Source organism: Mobula hypostoma, chromosome 11 (assembly GCF_963921235.1).
Source record: "Mobula hypostoma chromosome 11, sMobHyp1.1, whole genome shotgun sequence".
NCBI classification, from domain to species: Eukaryota; Metazoa; Chordata; class Chondrichthyes; order Myliobatiformes; family Myliobatidae; genus Mobula; species Mobula hypostoma.
In genome coordinates this window covers 79,371,606-79,391,344 of record NC_086107.1, presented here as the reverse complement: position 1 = coordinate 79,391,344, position 19,739 = coordinate 79,371,606, and the positions used below count along the sequence as shown (strand labels likewise).

Below are 19,739 nucleotides of genomic sequence, written 5' to 3'. Positions count from 1 at the left end.
CCAGAATGCACTCGAGCCCCTGTGGTACGGTAGTGTAGCAGCTAATGTAACGCTTTACAGCACCAGTGATTGGGTTCCATTCCCACCATTGTCCTTAGGGAGTCTGCACATTCTCCCCATGACTGTGGGCTTCCTCTCTGTTTTCAAAGATGTTTGGGTTAGGGTTCGAGAGACAATGGCATGCTGTGTTGGTGTGGGAAATGTGGTGACATTTGTCAGCTGCCCAGCACATCCTCAGTGCATTTCACTAAGAATTTCAATTCATGTGTGACAAAAACAAAATAATCTACATCTTTATCTGTGGCACCCACTGATTCTGGAAGTTCCACATTGCTCCATGTACTCCTTCTTAAGGGACACACAGACTAGGACATTTTCCCAGAAGAGGGGCAGACTGTTAGCTCAGGCTGAACCATCAACTGCCAGGACCTGAAAGTGGGCTCTTTGGCCAGGTCCAGGAGCAAGCCAACCAAGATATTCATCTAAATAACCCACACGCCTTCGTACTGGGACATAAGGATATCTTAAACTATAAGACCAAAATATGATTAGGAATACTCAGCATGGCTTTGTGAAAGCCAGGTCGTGCCTTATGGGCCTGACTGGATTTTTTTGAGGATATGACAAAACACATTGATGAAGGTAGAGAAGTAGATGTAGTATATATGGATTTCAGCAAGGCATTTGATAAGGTACCCATGCAAGCCTTATTGAGAAGGTAAGGAGACATGAGATCCAAGGGGACATTGCTTTATGGATCCAGAATTGGCTTGCCCAAAGAAGGCAAACAGTAGTTGTAGACAGGTCATATTCTGCATGGAGGTCAGTCACCAGTGGTGTGCCTCAGGGATCTGTTCTGGGACCCTTACTCTTAGTGATTTTTATAAATGACCTGGATGAGGAAGTGGAGGGATGGGTTAGTAAATATGTTGATGACACAAAGGTTGGAGGTGTTGGGGATAGTGTGGAGGGCTGTCAGAGGTTACAGCGGGACATTGATAGGATGCAAAACTGGGCTGAGAAGTGGCAGATGGAGTTCAACCCAGATAAGTGTGAGGTGGTTCATTTTGGTAGGTCAAATATGATGACAGAATATAGTATTAATGGTAAGACTCTTGGAAGTGTGGAGGATCAGAGGGATCTTGGGGTCCGAATCCATAGGACACTCAAAGCTGCTGAGCAAGTTAACTCTGTGGTTAAGAAAGCATATAATGCATTGGCCTTCATCAATCGTGGAATTGAATTTAGAAGCCGAGAGGTAATGTTGCAGCTATATAGGACCCAGGTCAGACCCCACTTGGAGTACTGTGCTCAATTCTGGTTGCCTCACTACAGCAAGGATGTGGAAACCATAGAAAGGGTACAGAGGAGATTTACAAGGATGTTGCCTGGATTGGGGAGCATGCCTTATGACAATAGGTTGAGCAAACTCAGCAATTCTTCCTTGGAGGGACAGAGGATGCTTTTTCCCCAGGGCTGAAATGGCTAGCACAAGAGGGCACAGTTTTAAAGTTCTTGGAAGCAGGTACAGAGAAGATGTCAGGGGTAAGTTTTTTTACGCAGAGAGTGGTGAGTGCGTGGAATGGGCTGCTGGTGACGGTGGTGGAGCCGGATACGATAGGGTCTTTTAAAAGACTCTTGGACAGGTACATGGAGCTCAGAAAAATAGAGGGCTATGGGTAACCCTAGGTAATTTCTAAGGTAAGGACATGTTCGGGACAGCTTTGTGGGCCGAAGGGCCTGTATTGTGCTGTAGGTTTTCTATGTTTCTAAAACAATGGGAGCAGAATTATGCCGTTCAACCTATTGAATCTGCTCTGTGTTTTTGCTGTGGCTGATTTATTTTCACTCTCAATTCCATTCCCCTGCCTTCTCTCCATAACCTTTCATATTCTTACCAATCAAGAATCCATCAGCCTCCACTTTCAATATCCCCAATGACAGCCTCCACAGACTCACCACTCTCTAACTAAAGGAATTCCTTTTTGCAAAGGTGATGGAAGACTCCGTAAATATGAAGCTAATAAGGAGAAAAGCAAGACATAGAGGTTTGTCAAAACAAGAAAATGAATCTAAACGTTAACCAGATACAGGGAAAAATAACAAATGAGAAAATCTGCAGATGCTGGAAATCCAAGCAGCACACACAAAATGCTGGAGGAACTCAGCAGGTCAGGCAGCATCTATGGAAAAAAGTATAATGTTTCGGACGATAGGTGCTTGGCGAGACAGTCTCCCAATCTACATCGGGTCTCACCAACGTACAGGAGGCCTCAAAAGACTCACAGGTGAAGTGTTGCCTCACCTGGAAGGACTGTTTGGGGCCCTGAATGATACTGAGGGAGGAGGTGTAGGGACAGGTATAGCACTTGTTCCACTTGCAAAGGTAAGTGCCAAGAGGGAGATCATTGAGGAGAAACGAATGGACAAGGGAGTCACGTAGGGAGCAAACCTTGCAGAAGGTGGGAGGGAGAGATGAGCTTGGTGGTAGGGTGGCAGGAGGTTGGGGTAAGAGCAGACGTGCGTGAAATGGAAGAGATGTGGTTGAGGGAAATGTTGATGGTGGAGGAAAGGAAGCCCCTTGCTTTTTCCATTTAGTGTCTTTGTAAAATAAAAGCAACATTTGTTAGACCTGTGACATGGTTCTCATTGTCTTCCGGTGCCTGCTACCACACATGGATGGAAAGATTGTTCTAACACCAATTTGGACTTACCTGATAGGCACTCAGAGTAGAGTAATAGACTTGCTCAGTTGAAACAGCCATGGTCCAGAGAAGGGTAAACAGATGTCACGAGAAGTTTTGCGAACAAGTCTTTCTTTCTGCTATCCGGAAACACTCTTTGGTTAAAGGCTGAGACAGCAACTACAGTCCAGATGAGCAGCGGATCATGCTGTTAATTATTTATCTGCTGGTGTCAAACCTGAACCTTGCTCTCTCTCTCTCTCAGATCGCTTACCAGCCTGAAGTGTAAGAATTTTAAAAAAATACACCAGGGCTGTATTAAAACATCAGTGGCTGTTTGACATAGGTTTCAAAACTTCTTTATGTACTGACCTTTCCTGCTTTCTTTCTCTCTCTCGTCTCACTCTCTCACACACATTCTTACCCTCTCATTTTTTCCCACCTCCCCCCTTCCCCTTTTGTGCTCTCCCACACTCTCTCTCCTTCTCTTTCGCTCTCTTTGTCACGCACAAACTCTTGCCTCGCCCTTCCTCTCTCTGTTCAATCACAGCATTCTCTATAAAGCATCTCTCTACATCCTCCCCATCAAATGCATGGGTTTTCTCCTGGTGCTCAGTTACTTTCCACTGTCCAAGACATACCAGGTAGGTTAATCAGTCTTTGTAAAGTGTCCCATGAATAGGTTAGGGTTAAATCAAGGTGTCAGGGGATGCTGGAAAAGGCTTGTTCTGAGGTATATATCAAAAAAAATTCAATTTCTTCTCCAAAATTTCCAACTGAACTATAACCTGCTGTATCTTTTGACAAACTGTAAGCTACCAAATTGGTTTATTATTGTCATATCTACCGAGGTAGTGAAAAACTTATTTTCATAATGCGCATACATCACAAACAGTACACAGTTAAAACAGTAATTACGAGCACATTGAACCCTGCTCAGCTGAAACACATCACAGGCTTGGCTATTTCCTACCTGTGGTTTGTGAATGGAAATAATCTACTTACCAACAGATAGCTTGGTATCTATTTATATGGAAACTGTTGGGAGTGAAAACCTATACATCTCCAGGAACTGATAGTCTGTATCTTTGTGGTTTAGAAGATAACTAATGTACTCCCAGTTCACTCTCCCATTCAGCTTTGCCCTGTCTGTAAAGTGAAGATATTTATTTTATTTTTATTTAAAGATACAGCACAGTAACAGGCCCTTGTGGCCCAACAAGCCCGTGCTACCCAATTACACCCACGTGTACTAACCCGTATATCTTTGGAACGTGGAAGGAAACTCATGCACTCATCGAGAGAAGATACAAACTCCCCACAGACAGGGACAGGTATGGAACTCTGATCACCGGGGCAGCAACAGTATTACATGAACTGCTAAACTAACGTGCACTTATCTATCACATTAATTACGCTACTTATACATGTAAATAGTGGAGAACCAGTCACCGAACACAGAACAGGAGCAAGACTCGGCCTTCGGGCCTGTCAAGCCTGTTCCGCCATTCAATAAGATCATGGCTGATCTGGCCGGGCTCTAACACCCTGCCTTTTCCCCATAACCCTTCATTCCCCTGCTATGCAAAAGTGTCTTAAATATATTTAATGAGGTAGCCTCTACTGCTTCCCTGGGCAGAGAATTCCACAGATTCACTATTCTCTGACTAGGAGACTACTGAACCCTGTCCCACTACCCAGGCCTCATCACATATGAAACAACAGCATCATTATACTTATTAACTTGTGTTGTAAATGCACCTTATTATTTGTAAATTTATTTGTGGTAATATTACTTTAATGTGTTATGTGTGTGAATTGTATGTATTATGTCGTGCACCTTGGACCAGAGGAACGTTGTTTCGTTTAACGGTATTAAAGTTTTTAAAGTCTGTCTCCAGCCTTCTGGCCCATCAGGCCGGTGCTTATGCTGTACAACTGAATGACAACAGACTGAGCTTGAACTTGAAAAATGAGTTCCTCCTTATCTCCACCCTAGTTTTAGTCTCTCCTACTGTCCTGTTAAGCTAAGCTTCTCATCTGCAGAATCATCCTGGTGAACCTCCCCTGCACAGAGCAAGTATATCTTCAAAAACATGCAAACGTTTGTAGATGCTGTTAATTCAGAGTAACACATACAAAACACTGGAGGAATTCAGCAGGTCAGGCAGCATCTATGGAAATAAACAAAGAGCTGGTGTTTCAGTCTGAGAACCTTCTTCAGGACTGAGAGGGAAGGGAGAAGGTGCCAGAATAAAAAGGTGTGGGGAGGGAAAGGAGGATAGCTAGAAGGTGATAGGTGAAGGCAGCTGGATGGGAAAGGTAAAAGGCTGGAGAGGAAGGAATGTGATAGGAGGGGAGAGTGGACCTGTCAGGGTCACTAGTGAATTCAAGTGCAGGAAACAGAATCTGAATCAGGTTTAATATCACCAGCAAGTGTCATGAAGTTTGTTAAACAGTGGCAGCGATACAATGCATTATATGATAAAACTAGAAAAAAAATCAATTACAATAAGTGTAGAGCTGTGTACATATATCTATTGATGCTTCTGGACACACCTTCAGTGATGTTCCTGGAATCATCGGGTGTTTCAGGTCTTTCAACATCATACAACCTCCTCCAGGTGACCCAGCCGGGGCTGATCAGACCCCAGCTTGTGTCCAGATGGCTAGCTACTTTTGACTCCATGGCTCCCCTCTTTTGAGCCACAGCCATCTTGATGCCGCATCGGTGGTACTGCGGGTGGCTCTCCTCTTCCTCTCTCCCTCGATGCCCAAAATGCTGCCAAAATTTGCTTAAGAAATACATATTAAATAGTTAAATTTAAAATAGTGCAAAAACAGAAGTTTTTTTTAAAATTAGTTTATGGGTTCAATGTCCATTTAGGAATTGGATGGCAGAGGGGAAGAAGCTGTTCTTGAATCGCTGAGTGTGTACCTTCAGGCTTCTGTACCTCCTTCCTGATAGTAACAATGAGAAGAGGGCATGTCCTGGGTGATGGGGACCTAATTAATGGACGCCGACTTTCTGAGGCACCGCTCCTTGAAGATGTCTTGGATACTAGGGAGAATCCCAGAGACTTTGCCAATTCAAACAAAATGAAAAATTCGTTACAGAAATTAACCAGAAAAACAAACAAGATTCCAGGCAAACTCCACAGAATCTTGAAGAAATGAAATCATTCATGATACACAGAAGAATTTGGTCAGTGTTTCACCAGACAAGGATCCACAATGACCGAGCAAAGAGGAGTTGGCAAGCCCCCACCTGAAATACACCTTGAGACATGTAGGTATTCAGGACCAATCCGACAGACCCGGTATCCAGACAAAGCAATAACCCCCAAAGACAAAAACTACATTGAAAATCCCATGTTGATTGAAATTGTCCCAAATTGAACACAAGTGATAACTACAAATGGGAGTTAAACATTCCCCATGATCCTAAATGAGACACATGAAAAACAAAGTGAAAACCCAGAGCTAGTCCAAAGACAAACAATTAGACACGGAAGGAAAACAATCCAAGGAACATGAGGCTACACTGAGAAAATACAATCCACATCCTAACTGAAAATGACCATTGGTTGTGACAGGACCATAGGAGAAAGGGAAGTGATAGGCAGGTGAGAAAGATAAAAGGTCAGAGTGAGAAACAGAAGAGGGGAAGGGGAGGGGAAAAAAATCTCTCTTCAAGTAAGGAGACTAGAGCTGTACCAGTACGTGAATCCTACTGTATTCTATCAGCCTCTCCAAAATAAAAGGAAAGAGATAACAGGGAATTATAGACCGGATGGACAGACCTTGGGGAAAATCCTGGAAGACTATTATTAAGGATATAATGACAGAAAGTTGTGGAGAGATATGGAAGCTCTGGTTTGAGATATTGAGGCCCTGTTTAAGAAAAAGGAGGTATAAACAGGCAGGAACAAATAAGGTGCTTGAGGAGTACTGAATAAGAAATGCAAAAGAGCACCTAGGAAGGAGATCAGAGGGGCTAAAAGAAGATATGAGGTTGCTCTAGCAGACAAGTTGAAGAAGAATCAGAGGTACCTACAGATATCTTAAGAGCAAAAGAATAGAAAGGATCAAAATTGGTTCTCAGCAAGGTCAGAGTGGTAATCTATGTGTGGAGCCAAAAGAGATAGGGGTGATTTTAAATGGATTTTTTGCATCCATATTTAGTCTGGAGATGGACACAGAGTCTATAGATGTGAGGGGATTCAGCAGTGAGATCATGGACCTATACAGATTACAGAGGAGGAGCTGTTTGCTGTCTTGAGGAGAGGTGAGCCTGCTTGAACACCTGCCTGAACACGATAAATACTGATCGCTGAGAGCTCACCTTTTACATATTTTTGAACTATCAGGGTCTGGGCGTGCCAAACAGTTGCTCTCCTTGCCCAGCCTTGGTGATGCTAGGACTTCGAAGCTAATAGATCACATGCTATCATTCCTGGGGGAAAAAAAATCCTTGTTTTATTTTTAAAGAACTAATCATGCAGCAAATACCGGACCAAATTCGCATAGCCTTCGCAAATGCACCCAGGATGGACAGTAGGGAGCTTGCTAAAAAGGCTGACAGTCTACACTCACTCAGGCAATGATGCATTATTCCTCCTCCTTTCTCTACCTCATGAAGCCCGGTCAACAAGGCCCCCGATATAAGGGAGGCCTCGGCTGCGAAACTGACGAAGCCGGGCCTGTGTTTATACCATGCTTGTGTAAATAACGTAAGAACGCTAGGAAGTGCTGAATGCCTTGAAGCTTTGACAGTGTCAGCACATCAGAACATCAGTTTTGTGAACACCATGGGTTCCAGCTGCTAGATTTGTCTACTGTTTTATATTCCTCCCTTTGTGAGCTAGGGATTGACATCAGCTGATTTTCATACAGAGACTTTCAATTATCCTGGACTTTAACATGTTTTGAACATTTCTATCCACTGGGTCATCTCTCTCTGCATCCACTTGGCTGCAAGTTATTGAGTCCCAACAATTCTGCAACTTTAGCCTTGTGAATTTCTCCAAAACTTTATACCTTGGGTTAGATTACAGTAGGTAAAGTATGGCTGAAGGGAAAGTCAGGCAGCACCAGGATATAGAACACCGTGAGACTGATGGGTTGAAATGTATTTATTTCAAGAGTTATGTGTAAGGCAGATGTTCTTAGTGTCTGGATTAGCAGATGGAGAGGACCACCAGGGACTCCCTCTCCCCTATTTGCCACATTTAGACCTATTTCTATCTTTAATATCTCTAATTTTCCCTTTCAGGATTCTTTTGAAGACCATGACCTGGAGTTACATGTTTCGATTCTTTGCAGGAATGGGACCCGCTCTCCGGGTCTCATGACTGGCTCTAATTCGATATTCCAAGGACTCGACCTAGAAGATTAGCGCTCCTTCAAAGTTCCGGGATTTCATGGCACTGGAGGGAGGCAGACTCATGGTCGGTGCCTCTGCAGGGAATTGGTGTGTCATGGGAGACAGAAGGTAGAAAGCAGCGAGCTGGCTGCTGGCTGTGTGCCCAGTGACCTGAATTACCGGGTGAATGAGTAGTCTTTGGGGTACTGCAAGTCTGTGTCTTAATTGATGCTTTCCTCACGCTTCAGTGCTTGGTGGAGGGCACCGATGCTTTTTTGCTGGTGGGAGGGGGAATCGTTGCTTGCTGCTGCTTAGTGTGGGAGGGGGGAACTGGGGAGGGCTTTGGGGTTCTAACATTTAACTTTCATTCATTCTTTGGGGCACTCCTCTGTTTTCGTGGATGTTGCGAAGCATTTCAGGATGCATATTGTATAAATTTCTCTGGCATTAAAGTACCTTTGAAACTTTTTAAGACCATAAAACATAGGAGCAGAAATTAGCCATTTGAGTCTGCTCCACCATTCCATCATGGCTGATGCTTTTTTCCCCCTCCTCAGCCTCAACACCCCCCAGCCTACTCCCCAGAACCTTTGATGCCATGTCCAATCAAAAACCTATCAAGCCCTGCCTTAAGTACACTCTACAATCTGGTCTCCACCCTTTGGTGAAAGAAATTTCTCCATATCTGTCTTAAATGGATGCCCTTCTATCCTGAGGCAGTCCCCTCTTGTCCAAGACTCCCCCACCCGTGGGAAACATCCTTCCCACATCTACTCTAGGCCTTTCACCATTTGAAAGGTTTCAATGAGACCCCCCCCATCCTTCAAAACTCCAGCGAGTACAGACCCAGAGCCATCAAATATTTCTTGTATGATACCGCTTTCATTCCCAGAATCATCCTTGTGAACTCCCTTTGAATCCTCTCCAATGCCAGCACATCTTTTGAGGAGACCAAAACTGTTCACAATACTCAAGGTGAGGCCTCACCATTGATTTATAAAGTCTCAGCATCATGTCCCCACTCTTGAAATGAATGCTAACATTGCATTTGCCTTTCTCACCACCAACTCTAACTGCAAGTTAATCTTTAGGTGTTCTGCACAAGGACTCTCAAGTCCCTTTGCATCTCAGATTTTTGGATTTTCTCCCCGTTTAGAAAATAGTCTGCACATTTATTTCTACTACCAAAGAATATGACCATGCTTTTTTCCAACATTGTATGTCAATTGCCACTTTCTTGCCCATTCTCCTATTCTGTCTAAACCCTCCGGCAGCCTGTTTCCTCAACGCTTCCTGCCCCTCCACCAATCTTCATATCAACTGCAAACTTGGCAACAAAGCTGTCTATTCCATCATCTAAATCATTGATACACAGCATAAAAAGAAGTGATCCCAACACCAACTGCTGTGAAACACCACTAGTCACTGGCAGCTAACCAGAAAGGATCCTTAAACCATGCCAAAAACTTTCCTGTAATGCCATGGGTTCGTAACTTGGGAAGCAGCCTCATGTGTGGCACCTTGTCAAAGCCTTCTGAAAATCCAAATATACAACATACACTGCATCTCCTTTATCTATCCTACATGTAATCTCCTCAAAGAATCCCAATTGGAAAATACTAAACTAAAAGAAATACCATCCCCCACCCACCAAGCCAGAAAAAAAAACTGGCCAATTGGGATGTTCTGAAACTACAAATATGTCTGAATTGTTGTAGATCCCGGTTTCTCTTTAAACTTTTTCCTCTTCCTGAGTCATGGGTTTCCTGTGCAGTAAGGTTAACCCTTTGCATACCATTTGGCTTATTGTAGTAAAATGGATAATGTTATTAATTTTATTTCATGGAATGTAAATGGTTTGAATCATCCGATCAAACGGAAGAAGATTTTTGAAGTCTTTCATAGACTGAATTCTCAGATTATCTTTGCTCAGGAGACTCATGTGAGGAGGGTGGATAATCAACGTCTTTTTAGGCCTTGGAAGGAACAACAGTTTCATTCTAATTCACAGTCTAAGGTGAAAGGAGTCTCCATGAACCAAATACTGACTATCCTGAATTTTTAAGCATTTATTTGCATCTTTTCCTAATTTAAATGAATATAAGTTGATAATGGGTGGAGACCTTAATTGTTGGCTTGAACCCCTTGATGGATAGGTCTGCCCCTAATCAAATATCTCCAAACAAATCCGCTATTTTTATTAACTCCTTCTTAGTTCATTCTTAGATGTTAGGAGGCTTTTACATCTTAATGAGAAAGAGTTCTCATTTTTCTCCCATGTATATCATAGTTATTCGAGAATTGATTTTTTTGTTGATTCTTAATTAGCTTCACCTGTTATTGCATGAGAATATGATGCAATTACTATTTCTGATCATGCACCTCTGAAACTATCAATTAAATTCACTGACGTAATTTCTAGTGCTAGACAACAGAGGTTCAATTCCTCTTTGCTTCAGAATTCAAATTTTGCCAATTTTATTAAAGAACAGATTGATTTTTTTCTTTTCAACTAATTCTACGGATGAAATTTCCAGTGGAATATTGTGGGACACTTTTAAAGTATATATTCATGGGCAAAATATTTCACATTCTGCTGGATTGAAAAAACAAATTAATAATGAAATATATACATTGGTTGATAAGATTAAAGAAATTGATAAAAAATATTCTGTTGCTCCTAATCTAGAACTCTATAAAAAGAGGGTTGAACTTCAGATGCAACATAATTTGTTATTAACCTCCCCGATTGAAAATCAATTACTTAAAACTAAGAATCAACTTTATATACATGGCAATAAATCGGGTAAATTATTGGCAGACCAACTGAAAGCTGCTTCGGCTAAATGTTTGATTAGTAAAGTTTCTAAACGGGATGGTACCTTGACGGTTGATCATGATGAAATTAATAAATCTTTTCAAGAATTTTATACTTCTCTATATCAATTGGAATTTCCTGAAGAGTCTACCATAATGCATGAATTTTTAAGGAAATTGAACATTCAAAAATTACCACTTAATGAACACTTAGAACTAGATGCATCCATTATGGAAGATGATATTAAGAAAGCAATTTTTGCAATGAATACTAGAAAAACACTAGGTTTGGATGGATTTACGGCGGAATTTTATAAATCTTTTTCAAATTTACTTTCACCATGGCTATGTAAAATTTTTAAGGATGCCTTACTTGTAGGTAAATTACCACAATCCTTTTATGAAACATCCATTTCTTTAATTCCTAAAAAAGATAAAGACCTTACTGATTGTGCATCATATAGACCTATATCTTTGTTGAATGTAGATTCCAAACTTTTTTCTAAAATAATAGCAAATAGATTGGAAAAGGTACTGCTACAAATTATTTCTGATGATCAGACAGGATTTATTAAAAATCACTTTTCGTATTTCAATGTTAGGAGATTAATTTACATTGTATATACTCCTTCATCTAAAGTTCCGGAATGTGTTACTTCGCTCGACGCCGAGAAGATTATTTCGTATTCTGCTGCTTTGAGGAAGAAACAGAAGCAGGAGGAGATGGCAATTGTGGACAAGATTAAAGAAATTGATAAGAAATATGTTATGGCTCCTTCTGAGGAGTTATACAATCCCCCTCTTTTAGACTTTTCAGAGGTACTAGACAGGGTTGTCCGTTAAGTCCTTTGTTATTTGATATGACTTTGGAATCCTTGGCAATTGCCTTTCGTGATTCATCCAATATATTTGGAATTACTCGTGGGAAGGAGGCACATAAGATACCATTGTATGCAGATGACTTGTTACTATATATATATATATCTAACCCAGAGAAATCCATCCCGGCAGTTTTATCACTACTAGCTCAGTTTAGTAGTTTTTCTGGCTACTGTATAAACTAAATCTTAATAAGGGTGAGCTTTTTCCATTAAATATACAAATTCCAATTTATAGACAATTACCATTTGAATTAATTACTGATTATTTCACTTATTTGGGTGTCAAAATTACTAATATTTATAAAGATCTATTTCAAGTTAAATTTCTACCCTTAATTGACCATGTTAAACAATTGTTTACTAAATGGTCCCCACTGTCCTTATCATTGATTGGTCGAATTAATGTTATTGAAATGACGGCTTTACCTAAATTTCTATATTTATTTCAAATGTTACCAATTTTTATCTCTAAATCCTTTTTTGGTGTTATTGATTCTAAAATTTCTTCATATATATGGCACAATAAAAATCCTAGATTGCGTAAGAAATATCTACAGAAATCAAAAAAGGACAGTGGTTTAGCATTGCTGAATTTTAGATTTTATTATTGGACAATTAATATCCGACATTTAACGTTTTGGATGCAAGATTGGGATGAAATTCATTGTCCATGATGGGTGAACCTGGAGGGTGAGTCTGAGCAGGGGTTCTCAATAGCTTCTATTTCAGGAGTTTCGCTCCGCTTTGCATTAACCAAACTGAATTATCTAATAAATATGAGTTGCCGAGTTCACATTTTTTCCAGATATCTGCAGATTAGAAGTTTTTTGTATGGTATTTTACCTAATTTTCCAATATTTCATCCAACTAATATTACAGAAAAATGTTAGGTTTAAATCCCTATCAGAAGTGCTTAATAGCAGTTTTGTATGATTTAATTACAAAAATACATCTAGGTACATCTGATAAAATAAAAAAATGAATGGGAAAGAGAACTTCAGGCATCTTTACCTGTAGAGAAATGGGAGAAAATTCTTCAACTAGTTAATACTTCTTCAATGTGTGCTAGACATACACTGATACAATTTAAAATAGTCCAATATGTCTAAGGATAAATTAGCTGGTTTTTACCGACATATAAATCCTGTGTGTGACAGATGTAACTCTGAGGTGGCCTCTCTGACACGTATGTTTTGGTCTTTCCCTCTTTTAGGTAAATATTGGAAAGATATTTTTGATATTATTTCAACAGTTTTGCGTATTAATTTAAGACCTTACCCTATTACTGCAATTTTTGGATTACCAGTGATAGATGTTGGTCATTTATCCATTTCAGCTTGCCGTTTGATTGCATTTGTTACACTAACACCTAAAAGATCCATCTTACTTAAGTCGAAAGATTCTGATCCTCCTACTACTTTTCAATGGTTTTCTCAAACCATATTATGTTTAAACCCGGAAAAATTTAGGTGTGGTATGGTTGATTCTTCAGTTAAATTTGAAGAAACCTGGAGACCATTTATTCAACATTTTCATATGATGTAAGTTGTCCCCCTTAGAACCCTTTTTTTAATAATCTTTAGTTTATCTATGGATGAGCAGAATTAATGACAAATAATGTTCTTATTCGAAGGAATAGAACATCCCAGTTTTGTTTTGTTTTTTTTTTAGTTTGGGGGTTCTTTATAAAATTCTTTTTTCATGTTCAATTACTCAGAGATTGGGAGGCTTGAATTATATATTTTACTTGAATTATGTTTGTATATGTTAACCATTATCAATGTTACACCGATCTCTTTGTATCATTAATATTGTTATGTATATTAATCTGAAACTTAATAAAATGATTGAAAAAAAATTCCAACAGATTCATCAGGCAAGACTTTCCCTGAAGGAAACTATACTAACTTTGTCCTATCTTGTCCCATATCACCAAGTACTCCATCACCTCATCCTTAACAATTAACTCCAACATCTTCTCAACCACTGAGATCAGGCTAACCAGTCTATAACGCAAACAACAGGAATTCTGCAGATGCTGGAAATTCAAGCAACACACATCAAAGTTGCTGGTGAACGCAGCAGGCCAGGCAGCATCTCTAGGAAGAGGCCTGAAACGTCGACTGTACCTCTTCCTAGAGATGCTGCCTGGCTTGCTGCGTTCACCAGCAACTTTGATGTGTATTGCTTGAATTTCCAGCATCTGCAGAATTCCTGTTGTTGACTACACACTTTGATATTGTTTGCTAGTTTGCTTTCATATTTCACCTTTTCCTTCCTAATGATTCTTTTAATTGCTTTCTGTAGGGTTCTAAAAGCTACCCAATCCTCAGTCTTCCCACTAATTTTTGCTTTGTCCACCATTGTCCATGTACCTAAAAAGACATGGTAACATGTCTGAACGACTGACGTCTTGTCACACTCATCTCAATAAACAAATGCTTTGAGAAGCTGGTCAAGGACTACATCTGCAGCATGCTGCCACCCACACTGGATTCCCTACAATTCGCCTACCGACACAATTGATTGATGGATGATGCCATAACCACAGCTCCACACATCGTCCTTACATATCTGAAGAAGGATGCTTATGTGAGAATGCTGTTCTTGGACTACAGTTCAGTATTCAATACCATAGTTCCATCTAGGCTCAACAAGAAGGTCAGAGACCTTGGCCTTTACCCTGCCTTGGGTAGCTGGATCCTGAACTTCCCGTCAGATCGCCGGCAGGTGGTAAGAGTGGGCTCCCTCACCTCTACCTCTCTGACCCTCAACACATGTACCCCTCAGGGCTGTGTCCTAAGCCCCTCCTTTACTCTCTGTATACCCATAATTGCGTCATCATCCACAGCTCCAATCTGTTAAATTTGCTGAAGATATTACACAGATGAATGGCAACTCTGGCAGGGTCTGCAAGACATTACTACCCACAGAGCAAAATCCAATAGTATGAATGGCAGCGATGCTTTACTACCAGATGATACCGTCTGTGCACGCTTTGAAAGGGAGAACACAACTACAGCTGTGAAGAACCCTGCTGCACCTGAGGACCCTGTGATCTCCGTCTCAGAGGCCCATGTTAGACTGTCTTTCAAGAGAGTGAACCCTCGCAAGGCAGAAGATCCCGATGGAGTACCTGGTAAGGCTCTGAAAACCTGTGCCAACCAACTAGTGGGAGTTTCAACCTCTCACTGCCACGGGCAGAAGTTCCCACTTGCTTCAAAAAGGCAACAATTATACCAGTGCCTAAGAAGAATGTGGGCTGCCTTAATGACTATCGCCTGGTAGCACTCACATCGACAATGATGAAATGCTTTGAGAGGTTGGTTACAACTAGACTGAACTCCTGCCTCAGCAAGGACCTGGACCCATTGCAATTTGCCTATCCCCGCAACCTCAATGGCTCTCCACATGGCTTTAGACCACCTAGACAACACAAACACCCGTGTCAGGATGCTGTTCATCGACTACAGCTCAGCATTTAATACCATCGTTCCCACAATCCTGACTGAGAAGTTGCAGAACATGGGCCTCTGTACCTCCACCTGCAATTGGATCCTTGACTTCCTAACTGGAAGACCTCACTCTGTTCGGATTGGTGATAACATATCCTCCTCGCTGACGATCAACATTGGCGCATCTCAGGGGTATGTGCTTAGCCCACTGCTCTACTCTCTGTATACACAACTGTGTGGCTAGTGTGACCAGATCCTGAATTATCCCTTATGGACTGTGCCTTTGAAAAGAGAGAGCTGTACAACACAAACACCTTGTTATTAAGAGAGAGAGAGGCGAAGACTGCTCACAGTTTGGAACTTCTGCAAGGACACTGCCAGCTTCTGAGTTCCTACAGAAAGAGAATGGGGGAGCTACTTGATGGACAGCTGGTGTTCAGTACAACAGTATTTAAACCAGCATAATTGCTTGTTTCACAGGACACACAGACGCACTAAGGTGTGGTGAAGTTACCACTTTCCTATTCAGGTGCCCACGAGTGTGGGACTGAGGATCGAATCTGAGGGATCAATCTGTGATTGCTAGTGCATGAAAGAGTGCATGTGGAGTCTACTAGTGTGTCCAACCCTCGCCTGGGTTGGTAGACTATCACTTGAAGACGGTGCTCTTAAGTTGGTCAAGTCTGGCTAACTTGGAAGTTTTAGAGGACAACGGAAAGATCAACGGCATCAGCTCACCTGAAGAACTAAACACGTCTCACTCAACTCAATACCACGAACTGAACTGAACTTTACTCATCACCGTAAGACTGTATCCATTTACCCCTAGGCTTGAAGAAGCTTGGTTTTTATATTTCCACACATATATATATATAAAATCATTGTTAACCTGTTTGATATATCTGAATTTTATTACTGTATTACGTAATTACTAATAAATATCATCAGTTAATAGCAATACCAGACTCCAAGGCGTTTTCCATTTCTGCTGGTCCTTTAACCCGTCATAGGGTACATGACACTAGGCATAGCTCAAATACCATTTACAAATTTGCTGACGATACAACCATTGTTGGTAGAATCTCAGGTGGTGATGGGAGGGTGTACAGGAGTGACATATACCAACTAGTGGAATGGTACCGCAGCAACAAAACGGCACTCAATGTCAGTAAGACGAAAGAGCTGATTGTGGACTTCAGGAAGGGTAAGGCGAAGGAGCACATACCAATACGCATAGAGGGATCAGAAGTGGAGAGAATGAGCAGCTTCAAATTCCTTGGTGTCAAGATATCAAGATATCTAGGGATCTAACCTGGTCCCAACATATCGATGTAGTTATAAAGAAGGCATGACAGTGACTATACTTTATTAGGAGTTTGAAGAGATTTGGCATGTCAACAAAACCACTCAAAAACTTGTATAGTTGCACCATGGGGAGCATTCTGACAAGCTGCATCACTGACTGGTATGGAGGGGCTACTGCACAGGACCAAAAGAAGCCGCAGAAGGTTGTAAATCTAGTCAGCTCCATCTTTGGCACTAGCCTACAAAGTACCCAGGACATCTTTAGGAAGCGGTGTCTCAGAAAGGCAGCATCCATTAAGTTCCTCCAGCACCAGGCATGCCCTTTTCTCACTGTTACCATCAGGTAGGAGATACAGAAGCCTGAAGGCACACACTCGGCAATTCAGGAACAGCTTCTTCCCCTCTGCCATCCGATTCCTAAATGGACATTGAAACTTTGGTCACTACAATTTTTTTAGTATAGAGTATTTCTGTTTTTGCACATTTTTAAAAATCTATTCAATATACATAATTGATTTACTTGTTTATTATGTTTCATTTTATTTATTTTTTTTCTTTCTCTCTACTAGATTATGTATTGCATTGAACTGCTGCTGCTAAATTAACAAATTTCATGTCACATGCCAGTGATAATAAACCCGATTCTGATTTTGATTGGCTTTATCTCAAACAATAACAAGGTAGCTTACAGAGAGGAAGTCATCACCCTGACACAGTGGTGTCAAGAAACAACCTCCCCCTCAATGTCACAAAAACTAAGGAGCTGAAATGAAGACAGGCTAAATCCTATTGACATCAATGGATCTGGGGTTAAGAGAGCGAACAGCTTCAAGTTCATTGGCATACACATCACTGAGGGTCTCACGTGGTCTGTACATACAGGCTGTGTGGTCAAAAAAGCACAACAGCGCCTCTTTCACCTCAGACATTTGAAGATGTTTGGTATGGCTCCCGAAATCCTAAAGACTTTCTACAGGGGCACAACTGAGAGAATCCCAACTGGCTACATCACCGCCTGGTATGGGAACCGTACTTTCCCTCAATCGCAGGACTCTGCAGAGAGTGGTGCAAACAGTCCAGTACATCTGTAGATGTGAACTTCCCACTATTCAGAACGTTTACAGAGATGGGTGTGTAAAAAAGACCCGAAAGATCATTGGGGACCTGAGTCACCCCAACCACAAACTGTTGTTTTATTTCTGTTCTTGCACTACTTCTATTTCAAAGGTTCATTTTATTATCAAAGTATACAACTCTGAAATCCTTCAATTCCCCAGATAGCCATTGAATTGAATTTGAATTTTAAATTGAATTGACTTTATTTCTTACATCCTTCATATACATAAGTAAAAATCCTTATGTTACGTCTCAGTCTAAGTATGCAATCATAGTAATTTGTAATAACTAGAACAGTCAATGTAACATAGAAATGCACTGAATCAGCATGATTTAATCAGTCTGATGGCCTGGTGGAAGAAGCTGTCCTGGAGCCTGTTGGTCCTGGCTTCTATGCTGCAGTACCGTTTCCCGGATGGTAGCAGCTGGAATAGATTGTGGTTGGGGTGACTCGGGTCCCCAATGATCCTTTGGGCCTTTTTTTCCACACCTGTCTCTGTAAATGTCCTGAATCATGGGAAATTCACAACTACAGATGCACTGGGCTGTCCGCACCACTCTCTGCAGAATCCTGCGATTAAGGGAGATACAGTTCCCATACCAGGCAGTGATGCAGCCAGTCAGGATGCTCTCAACTAAGCCCCTGTAGAAAGTTCATAGGATTTGGGGGCCCATACCAAACTTCCTCAACCGTCTGAGGTGAAAGAAGTGCTGTTGTGCCTTTTTCACCAAACAGCTGGTGTACAGACCACATGAGGTCCTCAGTGATGTGGATGCCGAGGAACTTAAAGCTGTTTACCCACTCAACCCCAGATCCATTGATGTCAATAAGGATTAGCCTGTCTCCATTCCTCCTGTAAACCACAATCGGCTCCTTTGCTTTTGCGACATTGAGGGAGAGGTTGTTTTCTTGACACCACTGTGTCAGAGAGATGACTTCCCTGTAGGCCACCTCGTTATTGTTTGAGATTAGGTCAACCAATGTAGTGTCGTCAGCAAATTTAATTGGGAGATTAGAGCTGTGGGTGGCAACACAGTCATGGGTATACAGGGATAAAGGAGGGGACTTAGTACACAGCTCTGAGGGGCTCCTGTGTTAAGGGTCAGAGGGGTAGAGGTGAGGGAGTTCACTCTTACCACCTGCCGGCGATCTGACAGGAAGTCCAAGATCCAGCTGCACAAGGCAGGATCAAGGCCGAGGTCTCTGAGCTTCCTGTCGAGTCTGGATGGAATTATGGTGTCGAATGCTGAACTGTGTTCCAAGAACAGCATTCTCCCATAGCATCCCTCTTCTCCAGGTGTGCAAGGACAGTGTGTAGAGCAGTGGCTATTGAATCATCTGTCGATCGGTTGCATTGGTAGGCGAATCATAGGGGGTCCATTTGGGGTGGTAGCAAGCTGTAGATGTGATCCTTGACCAGCCTCTCAAAGCATTTGCTTATTATTGAGGCGAGTGCAACAGGACATCAGTCATTCAGGCATGACACCTGGGTCTTTTTTTGGTACAGGGACAATAGTGGATAATTTGAAGCAGAAGTGCACTCTACACTGGGAGAGGGAGAGATTAAAAATATCTGTAAACACACCTGCCAATTGTGCTGCGCACATCCTGAGTATTCACCCTGGGATGCCATCTGGTGCAGTGAAACCAAGAAAATAAAAAGGCACGATCATCAACTCCCAAATTTCACCTCCCCACCAAAAAAAAAGAACAAAAATGGACTAGGCACATCAACCCCCACATCCCTCCTCCCACACAAAAAACAAACAAAACAGATCAGCCATATCGACATGCCCCCCCCTCCAAATCGCTCCTCCCACACATAAAACTGAACAAAATGGCAGCCAAAAAACAGACATTCAAAAAGGAAGCAACACACATCAAAGTTGCTGGTGAACGCAGAAGGCCGGGCAGCATCTCTAGGAAGAGGTACAGCAGACGATTCAGGCCGAGACCCTTTGTCAGGACTAACTGAAGGAAGAGTTAGTAGTCTCTTACTAACTCTTCCTTCAGTTAGTCCTGACGAAGGGTCTCGGCCTGAAACGTCGACTGTACCTCTTCCTAGAGATGCTGCCCGGCCTGCTGCGTTCACTAGCAACTTTGATGTGTGTTGCT

The 19,739-nt window shown here is 41.7% G+C and overlaps 1 protein-coding gene across 4 annotated transcripts in view; it reads right to left on the bottom strand.

Annotated features, from left to right (window-relative positions):
- Positions 1-19,446, bottom strand: part of LOC134353855 (brain-specific angiogenesis inhibitor 1-associated protein 2-like protein 2) — a 187,872-nt gene extending 168,426 nt beyond the window's left edge. The window contains exon 1 of one of the 4 annotated variants that reach the window (XM_063062328.1): positions 19,210-19,446. In XM_063062328.1, the coding sequence (XP_062918398.1) occupies positions 19,210-19,257 (48 nt within the window). In that variant the 5' untranslated portion in view covers positions 19,258-19,446. Of the gene's footprint in view, positions 1-2,714; positions 3,083-19,209 lie in introns of those variants that run through there. The other 3 variants (XM_063062330.1, XM_063062329.1, XM_063062327.1) reach the window with 3 other exon arrangements.
- Positions 19,447-19,739: the final 293 nt, after the last annotated feature.